This window comes from Salmo salar, chromosome ssa22 (assembly GCF_905237065.1).
Source record: "Salmo salar chromosome ssa22, Ssal_v3.1, whole genome shotgun sequence".
Classification (NCBI taxonomy): domain Eukaryota; kingdom Metazoa; phylum Chordata; class Actinopteri; order Salmoniformes; family Salmonidae; genus Salmo; species Salmo salar.
In genome coordinates, this window is record NC_059463.1 from 9,991,667 (window position 1) to 10,006,927 (window position 15,261).

Here is a 15,261-nt window from a genome sequence, read left to right on the forward strand (position 1 = left end):
CACAAAATATGAGAGAAATAAGCTTTTTGTGTATATGGAAAATATTGGGGATCTTTTATTTCAGCTCATGAAACATGGGACCAACACTTTACATGTTGCATTTATATTTTTGTTCTGTATAAAACAGTTTTTAACTGTGTATGTTGCTGGTTATTATTTAAGCAATAAGGCACGAGGGCGTGTGGTATATGACTAGCTAAGGGCTGTTCTTAGGCACGACGCAACCCCTGAGGTGCCTTATTGCTTTTATAAACTGGTTACCAACGTAATTAGAGCAGTAAAAATAAATGCTGTCTGATATACCACAGTTGTCAGCCAATCAGCATTCAGGGATTGAACCATCCAGTTTATAGTACAGTCTAATAACTGTATTATAAGTGGAAAATATTATGTTAAGTTTCCAACCATACAGTATGTAGAGCAGCAGTAGTAACAACCTGACACAGGGGAAGTGAGAAAATAATAGGAAATGAGTCATACGGTAGCAGCGAATGAGTACAAAATGGTTGTTTAATTGAATATATCCACATGAACAGACCGGTATTCAGTACAGCATGAATGGCAATGGCCCTAAGACTGATTGGACTGTACCAGAGTATGTGCCCCTCTGCAAGGGCCCCCTTACACTTGTAAATTTGCCCGTTTGTAAGATAAGATTTGTCTGTAACCTTTTCTCACAAGTCACTAGAAATTAGCATTTAAAACCAGTTTTTCAGGTTGTCAGAGTCATTCCTACGCCACTGTCTATGATAGACTCATTTATTTTTATTGAAGGGCAACAAAATGACATTGTGTCACTTAGTGCCAAACATTTAGGTCTTCCATCCTCAACTTTCTTTCCCCCCCGAGACAATTTTAGAGTGATCATGCTGTCACTAAATAGATGCCCATTAGATATCACAATGATGGGAGGAGAATACAGACAGTGACACGCTGGTTATTTTAGAAGACTGATGTAAGCAAAGCCAGCGCTTCCTGTTCACTGTATACTATATGAGATTTGGCAGGACATTTCCACAAGGACACAGTTGCGCTGCCCTTTAAAAAGATTTAGAGACCAATAAAAGCTTTTTCGAAAGTGATTAATGTGACTAATCATTTTTACAATAATGCTCTGTGTAAAGAAAACAGTCTGCATAATATCACCTGGTTTACACAGACTATGAAATAGATAAATAATTCCCATGTTTGGCTCGGGGGAAGAGTAATGCTGTAATTAGAGGGCCTACACCAAGGATTCGTTGAGTGCCGAGCCAAGCGCTGACATTAGAGGGGGGAATAAAAATTGAATATATCATAATTTAATGAATTACTCAAGAACCGCGAGTCGTAGATTCAGTGAATATCACCTTGTGTGTCAGTGACAATGACAGTGTCACGTGGTCAGCGATATGAGGATGGATGAGATCTGATGTGAATGACAGAAGGATCAACAAGGTTTAATATAGAACAAGTGTGGTATTTTAGGATCCTCCCAAGGTGACAATAACACTCCAACTAACGCCACAGCACAACTTGGCCCGCGACTCCCTACCGTTCTGAGAACATTGCATTAAAATCATATCAATGACCATTTGCATTTGAAAATGTTGATCTTTTTAACATAAACTGAAATCTCATTCATCTTACAAACGTCTTTAACAAGTAGTTGTGATCATCACATGGACCTCACTGCTTTCGGTCAATCGTTGTACCATTTGTTCGGTCTCGATTGGTCATATCCCGCTGGCCCTATAGGCCTATGTGCATTTGTGAATGTTGATTTGAAAAATCAATTCTGGTTCTCAGCTCCTCTACGTCATGCAACATCTTGGCCTGGGTTTCACAAAGTACTTCATTTGTCATAGATCAGTCAGAGCCCCACGTAGCCTACAAAACAACCCTGAGAGTGAAAGGACTATACGGATGCATAATGAAAGTGCCCCATAGTGAGAACGCTAACTTGGGAGATATAGCAACTAGCAGCTTCAGTAACCAGTGATAAATAATAAGCAAGAGATGACAGCTACCGTCCATCATACCGTATTCATTTAGGAACACGTACAATAATAGGTTGATAGGGTAACTGTCACACTAAAGGGAGAGAAGACATACTATCCATCTCGGTCGACGACAATTTTTGTTTCACTTAACTCATATAACAGAAACATTTGTTTAAATGAATTTCTTTGCTCAATATTGGGTTATATTAGTGTCCATAGTGCAGCTCTCTGGCCCGTGGTAACAGTTGGATGTTAGAGTTGAATGAACTTTCTGTTGTACATCCATTACGATGCATTTGACCAGTCGGGTGAGGCATGATGTCCTTTTCTTCTGAAAGTTCACGCTCCTAACTACTGAATACAAGTCAGTCTTTCCATGTCCAGTGTCTCAAGCAGACAATGAAACACTGAGCAAAGTGGTCACCGGTATAGAAAGAGAACATAGTTTTAAACCAAGCAAAAACCAACAACACATACACCACCCAACAATCCTAACTCCATCTCTGGTGTGCTCACAGTATAATGTCCTGTGCTGCATTTCCACAACAGATCATGTGTAAATTATTTTCTGTAGAAAAAACTGTCCTCAGCACCTTGGAAGCAGCACACAATAGTATTTCCCCAGATCAACACGATCAAACAAAAACATAAATAGGAACTATCCCCTCTCCTGGACCAACCACTCTCTTAGACTGCCTTCCTATAGAACAGTACCATACAGTACTGCACCATCCAATCCAAATTGGGATATGGCCCCTTGGCAAAAAGTTATTGAGGATGTCACTTTAGAAGGGGTTGTCAAATGAGAACCATGCCAGAGGTAATGGAGGTCAGAAATGAGTCGGGAGTAGGGACTACATATCCCACAATGCAGTTGGCCACTGCTAGATCCTTTAAAAGGCCGGGCCTCAGGGTCAGGTTAGGTCCAACCAATCGGGTCTCTTGTGTGGCTTGCAGGTGTGAACGTCCACCATGTCTTCGCAGTCCTTGCACTCCACGGCGCAACACCACTTGAACTTGCACTCGCACTTGGTGACTCGTTTGACGCGCATTGTGTCGTAGCCCCGTCCGCAACACATGACCTCGCAGCCGTCCGTGCCTCTGGAAGACTTGTTGCAGACTCTACCTGCCGTGCCCAGGGAGCCTGTGGAGAGAGCACAAGACAGACCAGCCGGCCCTTGAGTGAAGGGGTGTGAGAATAGGTGTGAGCGGAGGTATTCCCCTTGAGCATTTGGGAGTGGAGCTTAATAGTGACCACAGAAGGATTTAAAAAATGACCCTGCTGTATCCTTAGGGTGTGAATTCCTATACAATAGATTATTGCTTCACCTTGTAGTAGGCTAGGGGCGTAGCGTAGCTCCTCTTCTTAACGGCAGTTTACTAGGTGTCAACCTATAACTATAGGTCTAACAGAGATGAGGATGATGCCAGTAACACACAATACATCCAAAGTATCATAACCAGAGCCTGTTAGCTGTTCTAGAGCTCTATGGACGCTCTGCTGAAGTGATAGGACATGAGGGGCGTGAGAGACAGAGATTACCAAGGCAGAGAAAACACAGTTGGAATTAGAGAGAAGTTAAAGGTCAAATAATTGAACTCTAAGCTATGAAGGTATGCAGGCCTTCGGCAGATGAGTCTGGGATTCTCATATCTGTATTTGATGCGTAGGCTTCTGTATTATCTAGCGTCTGGGTAATACTTTTTACTTAGAGCAACTAGGTTTCTGATGACAATATTTTCCACAAGTTTGGTGATAAGTACTTAAATAACGTCCCATACATTTTAATAATGACTAAATGTGATATTATGTTGAATCATATACTGAAATGTAATTTCTCTTAAAATGTATTTCCACTTAGACATTGCTAAAACTTCTGGGTTTTTCTCTGCCAGGTCATGTGGTGAAGAAAAACTCCTGGCCCTACCTAACATCTTTAATTGCATGAGTTAACCCACCTGCTGCTCTGTCCATGAGGCAGTAGTCAGGGGAATTTTCTACATATACCAGCTCATTCTTGGTGGTTCCTTTGAAGTCCTTGTCAGCCACCATGAACCCTGTGCCATCCTGGTTCATGGTCACCTCGATGGCCGTGTTGTACTTCTTTCGGAGGTAGTCCCCGGTCCTCCGGAAGTCCGACATGGCCAACCAGCAGGTTCTGAGGGCGCAGGAGCCGCTGACACCATGACACTTGCACTCCAGTTTCATAAAGCGCTTCACTGCCTGAAATCAAGAAGGTTGGACAATTTCATTAGAGGTTGAGACAAAGCCTCACCTGTGGCCAACCTAGTACACTCACTATTCATGTCTAGAGTATTTATAAAAAATTCAGTTCAACAGAGTGGCTTAAATTGTACTAGCAATGTCTGTTCTACTGCAGTAACAATGTTGTTACACTGTAGTTACAGCATGTCCTAGCGCTAGTTTAAAGGGACTGCCCGTATCAAAAAAGCAAAAAGGCACCTTAACCCCGAAGCCATTGCTCACCATTCGCCCACAGCGGTTGTTGTGTAGATTCATCATCGCCCGAGCGTCTTTCACCATCCTCTCCCTGGCATCGACGAAGGCCTTGGCGAACTTGATGCCATAGTTGATGTTGTCGCTGCAGCCGCCCCAGTCAAAGTCGCCCTTGTCGTCTCTAGCTCGGCCTCGCTTGTGGGCGTCGCAGCTGCAGATCTTGAGCTCCCCCTGGCTGCAGGCCCTGGTAATTGCATAGACCACACCCGCCGAGGAGATGGCGTACACAAACGCTGCCTCCCGGCTACCTGGGGTGATATGATGGAGGAGATTATGTGTAAGAAGATGTCATTGGGCGATTCCACGCCAGCGGGAGCTAAGTTCTCACATAGGAACTTCATTGGAAGTAAGGGTGTTTAACATCCTTTTTACCTTTGTATAAAAATTTGGGGGTAGAAAATAGTGATGAAAAATGCCATTTTAGATCCTTTTTAAACCTATACATGCCTCCTCCCTATGATCTGTGACAACATCTTGGAGTCATTATCCTCCTTATAGTATTCTCTCAAATATCGAGCATGTCTAGATTCTGAAATACACATTTTCACATTCATTTATTCAACATTAAAAATATGAATATTATTACCTCAAAATTACCCTTTTTGATTTTGCTTATTTTTAGACATATTGCTTGTAACAATATACTCTTCAAACACGTGGCCCCAGGTAGGTTTTATATATAAACAAAGTCAGTCTTATACTGGCGGTTACACTATACCAGCAAAGTTTGTTTTGTTGTAGTAACCATGTCATTACACAGCAGTTATGGTACATCATCTAGAGCAGATTTCATGCTATGAACACTAACATACGCCCAACTGAAAGCTTTGGACTTGCATAGTCCAAAGACATTGCACAGAAACAAACATGCCTACGCTCCTTGAAACTTGGAACGCAGACACTGTTAACATTTATATAGAATGTAATATAGAGCACAAACACATTTTAATCAAATAGGTTTGGTTGTCTCCGTACAATGTTCATGTACAATCAGTCCATGTACAGCAGGCCTATTGTAAGATTCTGCTTTCTTTTCTTAGTCAACCGTCAACCCTTGTGTTTTTTTCTTCTTTGTTCTGGAACATAGCCCTGTCTTTCATTTTTGTTCATTGATTTCACCTGTGTTCGTGTCTCACCTGGTCTCATCAGCTCCCTATTTAGTTCAGTTCTTTCTGTTGGGGGTATGCTAGTTCTGAACGTCACATGCTAATGTAAAAAGATGGTTTTTGATATAAATATGAACTTGATTGAACAAAACATGCATGCATTGTATAACATAATGTCCTAAGATTGTCATCTGATGAAGATCATCAAAGGTTAGTGCTGCATTTAGCTGTGGTTTGGGTTTATGTGACATTATATGCTAGCTTGAAAAATGGGTGTCTGATTATTTCTGGCTGGGTACTCTGCTGACATAATCTAATGTTTTGCTTTCGTTGTAAAGCCTTTTTGAAATCGGACAGTGTGGTTAGATTAACGAGAGTCTTGTCTTTAAAATGGTGTAAAATAGTCATATGTTTGAGAAATTGAAGTAATAGCATTTCTAAGGTATTTGAATAACGCGCCACGGGATTCCACTGGCTGTTACGTAGGTGGGACGAAATCGTCCCACTGGCCCTAGAGAAGTTAAGGAACTCCAATGTTTCATTGGGTTCTCCAACTTCTATCGCCGGTTCATTCGGTACTTCAGTTCTACTGCCACTCCCCTCACTGCCCTTACCAGCCAAAAGACCAAGACACTTCAATTGACTGATACTGCCCTGACTGCGTTCAACAACTTGAAACGCCTCTTCACCTCAGCTCCTGTCCTTCACCAACCTGATTCGACCCTTCTTTTCACCCTGGAGGTGGATGCCTTTGAAGTAGGAGTAGGAGCCATACACTCTCAGTGGGTGGGAGCACCTCCCAAATCACATCCCTGTGCCTTCTTCTCCAGGAAGTTATCCCCTGCTGAGAGGAATGACGATGTGGGGAACATAACTCCTCGCCATCAAGCTGGCCCTCGAGGAGTGGCGCCACGGGTTGGAGGGCGCACAACATCCGTTTCTCATCCTAACATATCATCGTAATCTGGAATATATCAGAGGGGCCAAGAGGTTAAACTCCAGACAAGCCCGCTGGGCTCTCTTATTCGCACGCTTCCATTTTCATGTTACTTACATCCCTGGAAAGTAAAACGTAAAAGCTGATGCTCTCTCCCGCCAGTTTGACCTTCCGACCAGTCACTCAGACCCTAAACCCATTCTTCCTCCCTCTTGCATTATGGGACCGGTACAGTGGGAGGTTCACTCAGCCATACAAGAAGCCCTAGCCTCAGACCCGGCTCCTCCTGAGACACCAGCTGGGAAGAGTTACGTACCAGCAGCTGTTAGAACCCAACTGATGCAATGGTGTCACACGTCCTTGGGGTCAGGACATCCGGGCATTACACAAACCACTGAACGTCTAGCCCGGAAGTTCTGGTGGTCCTCACTGTCATTTGACGTAAGGGATTACGTACTCTCCTGTCAAGTCTGCGTCCAAACCAATAGCCCTCGTCATCCCCCTTCCGGGAAGCTTCAACCTTTGCCAATCCCTCACAGACCCTGGTCCCACATAGATGTTGACTTCATCACAGACCTTCCTGAATTCTCTGGTAACACCACCATCCTTGTCATAGTAGGCCATTTTTTCAAAAATGTGTCGTCTGGTTCCTCTTCCTCATCTACCTAACGCCATGGAATTGGCGGAGTGTATGTTCCAGCAGGTGTTCCATCTGTGTGGGATTCCGGAGGACATCGTCTCTGACCGTGGGCCCCAGTTTGTCTCCCGGGTGTGTCGAGCCTTCTGTGACCAACTGGGGGTCACCCTCAGCCTCTTCTCCGGGTACCACCCCCAGACCAATGGGCAGACAGAACGCCTGAACCAAGAAATAGGGAAGTACCTCCGCCAACAATGTTCTGGCTCTCCACACGACTGGAGTTGCTATGTAGCCTGGGCCGAATATGCTCAGAACTCACTCAAGCACTCATCCCTCTGCCTTACTCCGTTTCAGTGTGTCCTTGGTTACCAACCCCCCATGTTTCCCTGGGAGGAGGAGCCTGGTACTGGCCCAGCTGTCGACGACTGGTTTCGGCATTGTGAGCGGGTATGGGAGAAGGAAGCCTCTAATACCTAGAAATGCTTTTCCGACAGACGCTGCAGACAGACGCTACTCTTTCACACCGGACAGCGTGTGTGGCTCTCTACCAGAGACATCCGGCTCAGCCTCCCCTGCAAAAAGTTCTGTTGTTGCTTCATTGGTCCCTTCAAGATAACCCATCGCATCAACCCTGTCATGTACCACCTCCAGTTACCCCGTCAGTATAAAATCTCCTCGTCCTTCCATGTGTCTCTGTTAAAACCAGTCACCTACAGTCCTCTTCATCCTCCAGTCTCTAACCGCAATGCGCCCCCACTGTTGGATGTCGGAGGGGAACCTGCCTACGCCATACGGGCCATCCTTGATTCCAAACGCCTGAGAGGTCGCATCCACTACCTAGTGGACTGGGAAGGTTATGGACCTGAATACTGGTCCTGGGTCCTCGACCAAGACATCCTCGACCCAGAGATGATTCAGGCATTTCACCATAACCGTTCGGATCGTCCCACTCCCTGAACTTGGGGTCAACCCCCGAACAGATCCACTGGACATCAGCCTCGACGCAGAACGTTGGGTCAGTCCATGACCTCATCGAACCAGCCTGCCGGACCTGTCCGCTCTGCTCCCCCGCCCGCCCGCTCCACCCTCCTAGGTCATCAGGAGCCTCCCTTGGGGGGGGAGTGTCACGTCCTGACCATAGTGAGTGTTATTTTCTATGGTAGAAATGGTCAGGGCGTGACAGGGGGTGTTTGTCTGGGTTTTGTATGTCTATGTTTTGGTTCTAGGTTTGCATTTCTATGTTGGTGGTGTTTGGCATGACCTCCAATTAGAGGCAGCAGGTTGTCGTTGTCTCTAATTGGAGGTCCTATTTAAGTTAGGTTTGTTCCACAGGTGTTTGTGGGTGATTGTTCTTCGTGAGGTTATTGTTCCTCCAGCGTCACGGTTTGTTGTTTTGTATATACTTGTAGTGTTTAATGGTTGCATTCGGTTTCACTGATTTAATAAAACATGTGGAACTACGAAAACGCTGTATTTTGGTCCGCTCCTTCAAACAGCCGTGACAGGGAGGGTACTGTAAGGTTCTGCTTTTCTTTTCTTAGTCAACCTTGTGTTTTTTTCTTCTTTGTTCTGGAACATAGCCCTGTCTTTCATTTTTGTTCATTAATTTCACCTGTGTTCGTGTCTCACCTGGTCTCATCAGCTCCCTATTTAGTTCAGTTCTTTCTGTTTGTATGGATGTGAGGTAGTTTTTGACTGCCTACCTGTGGTTGACCATTCCCTGCCTGTGACCACGATTCCTGCCTTCTGCGAAGGCTTAATAAACATCTGTCACTCTTTAATTTGCACAGATGGCAGCTTTCTCAGTCACTAGGTATGTTTTCATTTGAGAGGAGAGCAGATTCAGGGTTATTTGGTCTGCTTTTCCCACCCACCTCTAGTTTTCATTCCTCCTCACGCAATGAACCAGAACACAGGCAATATGTCAGGGAGTACGGCTTTGTCTGCCTGCCAGAAACATCTACCCAAATATTTACATCTCCTATTACTGTTTAGACATCACCCTTGTGGATCACTCTATCTGCTACTAGTTTTCGGAGAATATCCACTTTCTCCAACCCTCCTCATTCCTGGAGAAGGTGAAACTAGATACATTTACTTGCACACATTCTCTCTGGGTATTGTACAACCGGAAATGACAACTAGTACGTTCTCCTGTTACCTTATCGGAGATGGGCTAACAAAGGAGACATATATGGAAGTGAACTGTTGTATTATGTGTTGAGCTGAGATATACGTAGCTATACCCTTAAGGCTTGAATATCTGTAAGTCTAAAAGGCAAGGAAGCGGTCCCTCACAATGTTCTGCTATTGCCTACAACCACCAATGTGAAAACTTGTATGTGTTGAATCAGATTAATGTAGTGAATCTTACATCCAAGATGCAAGTGATTGCATACTGAACACACACAGAGAGATGAACACACTGAAACAGACTTACTGTGTAGCATGACCCTACCAAAGACAGTGTGGTCTCGGTCCAGCGTGCTGCAGTTCCAGCGATGGTGACGAAACTGGTGCTGACACTCACGGATCCACTCCTTGGCACCCTCCCCAATAGACTGCATGAGATCGGGGTGGCGCTGGCACAGCTGGCGCTGCTTGTTCACCAGGCCTGGAATGTTGTCACAGATCACCCGTGCACCCAGGGCTCCAATATACCTGCAGATCAGATAGACAGGTGCATTGTCAGTAGGCCAGTAAAACTGCCAGGGACTATTGTTGTGTAAAAACAGATGTCCATTAAAAAAAATGTGTTAAAGAACAAGATACACTACATGACCAAATGTATGTGGAAACTTGGTCGTCGAACATCTCATTCCAAAATCATGGGCATTAATATGGAGTTGGTCCCTCCTTTGCTGCTATAAAAGCCTCCACTCTTCTGGGAAGGCTTACCACTAGACGTTGGAACATTGCTGTGGGGACATGCGCCCATTCAGCCACAAGAGCATTAGTGAGGTCGAGCACTGATGTTGGGCAATTAGGCCTGGCTAGCAGTCGACATTCCAATTCATCCCAAAAAATGACTAAAATGTAAAAAATGTGTTCGATGGGGTTGAGGTCGGGGCTCTGTGCAGGCCAGTCAAGTTCTTCCACACCGATCTTGATAAACCATTTCGGTATGGACCTTGCTTTGTGCATGGGTGCATTGTCATGCTTAAACAGGAAAGGGCCTTCCTGAAACTGTTGCCACAAAGTTGGAAGCACAGAATCGTCTAGAATGTCATTGTATGCTGTAGCGTTAAGATTTCCCTTTACTGGAACTAAGGGGACTAGCCTGAACCATGAAAAAAGCCCCAGACCATTATTCCTCCTCCACCAAACTTTACAGTTTGCACTATGCATTGGGGCAGGTAGCGTTCTCCTGGCATCCGCCAAACCCAGATTTGTCCGTCAAACTGCAAGATGGTGAAGCGTTATTCATCACTCCAGAGAACATGTTTCCATTGCTCCAGAGTCCAATGGCAGCAAGCTTTACACCACTCCAGCCGACGCTTGGCATGGCTGCTCGGCCATAGAAACCCATTTCATGAAGCTCCAGACTAACAGTTCTTGTGCTGACGTTGATTCCAGAGGCAGTTTGGAACTCGGTAGTGAGTGCTACAGGCTTCAGCACTCGGTGGTCCAGTTCTGAGCTTATGTGGCCTATCACTTCGCGGCTGAGCCGTTGTTGCTCCTAGACGTTTCCACTTCACAAAAACAACACTTACAGTTGACCGGGGCAGCTCTAGCAGGGCATACATTTTATAAACTGACTTGTTGGAAAGGTGGCATCCTATGACGGTTCCACTTTAAAAGTCACTGAGCTCTTCAGAAAGGCTATTCTATTGTCCATGTTTGTCTATGGAGATTGCATGGCGGTGCGCTTAATTTTATATACCTGTCAGCAACTGGTGTGGCTGAAATAGCCAAATCCACTAATTTCAAGGGGTATCCATATACTTTTGTATAAACACTACCGTTTAAAAGTTTGGGGTCAGTTAAAAATGTCCTTGTTTTAAAAGAAAAGCTAATTTTTTTGTCCATTAAAATAACATCAAATTGATCAGAAATACAGTGTAGACATTGTTAATGACTATTGTAGCTGGAAACGGCAGATCGTTAATGGAATATCTACATAGGCGTACACATTTTAAAGTTAGGTCGAGTAAGATGTGTGACAAGTTATATTCTTCAAGAATCAATGGGTATTCATCATTAATTGAATTGGCGGTTGAACAGCAGGAATTCTTACAAAGCATGCATTTAACAATTCTGTCCCGCTTCGTTGTCAATCCCACGCGGTTATAGATGCCATAAATGGTACATCAGAGGACAGTGTTATGAAATGTGAGACCTGCAGATGCTTGTTCACAGATAGGAAAGAATCCACACAGTTAACTAGGAGAGACCCCTGAGACTAGAACAGAAACACCCAAGTGCAGTGCAGCAGCCATACAGTGTGACATTGTCTCCTATAAGCTGGCACGCTCCTCTAACTCGCCCTCTCCCTGCAACGACCGGACATCATTACCGCCAGGCTTAATCACAGCTACATTATTTGTCGTGCCACCGATACAGAAACAGAAAAGTGTTTCCACTCCTGTTATGGCTGTCCCTTTCCCCCCCCAAAAAAATTCTGCCTTCCTTCCCTGCAGCCCGAGTCTGAGCAATAAAGCAGAGCAGAGGCGCACAGTGTTTACTCTCTCCATAGAGAGAATAGAGTACTGAGCCAAAAGACCCCGACTGTCTCTACGCCTCATACTTAGTTTGGAGAGAGGACAATCAATCCAGCACACTAGAAAACACACTACTTCTTATCTGAATAATCACAATCATGATGGAAATAACCCCCCGGACTATATAAATCATGATTAGATAAATATGTAGATCCTTGGAGAGATCTACCATGTCTCCCTGCTCCGCCTCACGTCACTGTTTAATTGCACTGCCTTCTTTTTAGAATAATATTTTGTGAGACAGAGAAGCTTTTTCAACAATACCACAGGGATATTTTAGGAAAATATAAATGTCTAAAATGTCTCACTGTTGTCTACATAAAATGTTAAAAAAAATAAGTAAAAATGTATGTGGTATTATCGTGGTTTGGATGATCAACTATAAGAACACAACTATTTATGGTTTACCATGTTGTGTGCGGTAAGATTGGAGTATTGTGGCATAAGAACAGTGTTTCACGTGAGGTGGTAAGCACTTCCTTTATTCACCCTTGGTTGTTACCCTCAAGAGAAATCATCAAGGAACACTTTTTTCATGCACCACTGCCTGCACCTGCCACTTCTAATATGCAAGATTGATAGTGGAAAGTCCCCGAGTCCATTAATCTTTATGAACACCAGACAGTGTGCTGCTGTTGGTTGATCTCACTTAATAGACTATTGATGTTATAAAACTCCTATCCAGACACATTCCCCCCTGTGGCTGTTGGAATTGGAGCCTGGCAGCAATTTCTTCACAAGTACCAGCAGGGTATAGGTCTGACTCTATGGTGTGATTGTTAAACTATTCAAATCTTGAATTTTTTGGCCACATAACTGATATATCCCATAATTTAGTGTAAGTTATTTCCCAATCTCCTGCATTCCTAGGATAATTCAAATCTCTTTTTTTTTTTTTTTAACTAGGCAAGTCAGTTAAGAACAAGTTCTTATCCACCAGAGAACAGTGGAGAACACTGCCCCCTTTGTTCAGGGGCAGAACGACAGATTTTTACCTTGTCAGCTCGGGGATTTGATCCAGCAACCTTTCAGTTACTGGCCCATCGCTCTAACCACTAGGCTACCTGCCACCCCAATACATAATTAGCATTCTCAGGCTTGGGATAAATATAGACAAGGTTTAAGTGAAAAGCAAATGTAGCTACCTGGAATATGCTCTTGCAAAAGGAAAAATTACAAATTCATTGACATCCAAGCATGCTTTATATTTGATTTTGTTCAAAACGTTTTGCATATTTAATGATGAGCTTATAATTTTTGCTTTATTTATTAAATTCATATAATTCAGTAAGGTTATAATGAATTAATAAGGCCGAAGGGGTGTGGTATATGGTCCTTATACCATGACTATGGGCTGTTCTTATGCAATATGCAATGTAGAGTGCCTGGATACAGTCCTTAGCCGTGGTATATTGGCCATACATCACAAACCCCCAAGGTGCCTTATTGCTATTATAAACTGGTTACCAACATAATTAGGAGAGTAAAAATACATGTTTTGTCATACCCGTGGTATATGGTCTGATATATCAGGTGTTTCAGCCAGTCAGCATTCAGGGCTCAAACCACCCAGTTTATAATTATATATTTAATCCATCCGTTATAGCATATATGCATTAGGCCATATGATTTCTCCTAATTTATATTTTTGACTCCTAAATAGCCAACATAAATAGGCCTAACTTTTGTAAGGTCTTGGAACGTCTTATAATTAGCTAATTAAGACAACTGGTCATCCAGAACTACTGGAAACTCATATCTAATCTTGGATGTCAATGACTTCAATTATAGATGTAATCTTGGCTAGAAATGATAGGATTATTTCTGCAGCATCAAGTGCATATGAAAGACACCACTCACCACCAAGAAGAATCTGCTCTAGGTGTGAAGATGAGAAGCAGCAGAATAAAGGTGAAGTATATCCTTGAGGGGTGTCGGGATAGTATCCCATTACGAGACCCCGTCCTGTTCCTGGAATATCCACGGGTTTTGAAGAAACAAAACATTTCTAATTTCATGTACAGACGGCATACAACATATAATAAAGAATAAAAGTCCTTGGCGATGGTTTGCTGATCATCATTGGGGGAAACCTGTCTATCTAAAGAAGTTGAAACATTCTATCCATCCAGTTTCAAAAGGCTCATTTGATGTATTGTCAGTTCATTGACGCCTTTTCTAAGTGTTTATCTCTGATTTATCGAGTCAGTGCTTATCAAAAGTCGGTCGAGGGAAAGTACATCGAATGAAGACACATCTTCTGAGAAACCGTCCCAAATGTCCAAACAGATGTTCTGTTGCCAACGATAACTATTTCCTCTGCTGTTGCGTGTTCTTTTGTAGCCTAGGCTATTTGTTAGACGTTCGACGTGAATAGCAGGTGAAGGTGAAAAAGTTGCCAACACCAAACACAGGTATACCAGACGCTGAAAAATGATGACACTGAAACCATTTATTGTCCCTGGAAGGTAAAGTCAGTCACTCATCTGTCCGAGGATGAGACAGATAGCTACTCCGCGCTCCTCTTCTCAGTCGGGACTGAAGATGCGCCGCAGGAAAAAACACTGCACCAGCATGTCAGCTGTCTATGCCCCCCCCCCTTTTGTTAGACAATTACAAACACTGGTATGTGCACGGTGAGGTGAGGGACTTCGGTATATATAGATATCGGCATGTAAAAGTTATCTAGCCTACATAGCCGTTTAAATATTGGTGATCCCCATATTGGAACGATTTTGTCACCCTCATTGACTGATGACAAACCGTTTCGATGCGCGCCATGAGGAAAATTACCCAACTAGGTTTTTCATCTCAATTACTTAAAAAAACAATTACCGAGTCATATGGAACTAAAATAATTAAGGAATCTAACAATTTGTTTTATGCGAATAGGCAAGAATTGTCCCTATTGTCCCTTTACACGCGCTATAATAGTTAAGTAATAATACAAGAGCATGTATGACGTGGCTCCAACCAAATGGTAAACTGCAGAAATTAGTTCAGGAAATTATGGATGACAGTGGTGATATTCTAGTTTAATGTTGCTTGGTGTTGGTCTCCTTTTCATCCAATTGCCCTTCATTTCCTTTGTCCACCATTTCCCTCACGAAACACAGCCTAATACATCAATGTGTATTATCTAAATACATGTCAACGTAAGAAACAGCCCAAAGGTTTTCTATATTTCACTGCTTACATGCAAATGATGGTGTTGTGTTAAGCCCATAAAAAAAACAATTTACTATGAGGACCACACAGCTGGGACCACACAGTCTGTAGTTTATTTTAGGAGATAACTTTGCACATTGGCACACCGCTTAGGCCTATCAGATGTATCTGTGAAATTACCAATTCAACAGA

The 15,261-nt window shown here is 43.4% G+C and overlaps 1 protein-coding gene across 2 annotated transcripts; it reads right to left on the reverse strand.

The window, feature by feature from the left end:
- Positions 1-492: 492 nt before the first annotated feature.
- wnt2ba (wingless-type MMTV integration site family, member 2Ba) lies at positions 493-14,462 on the reverse strand. Of its 2 annotated transcripts, none has more exons than XM_014166120.2 (5): positions 13,762-14,462; positions 9,639-9,841; positions 4,471-4,748; positions 3,942-4,206; positions 493-3,126 (listed from the first exon to the last, which is right to left on the reverse strand). In XM_014166120.2, the coding sequence occupies exons 1-5, from the start codon at positions 13,917-13,919 to the stop codon at positions 2,897-2,899; spliced, it is 1,134 nt and encodes a 377-aa protein (XP_014021595.1). In that variant the 5' UTR covers positions 13,920-14,462; the 3' UTR covers positions 493-2,896. The 2 variants fall into 2 exon arrangements, with proteins under 2 accessions (XP_014021595.1, XP_014021594.1); XM_014166119.2 differs by having other exon boundaries at positions 9,621-9,841.
- Between the last annotated feature and the right edge of the window lie 799 nt (positions 14,463-15,261).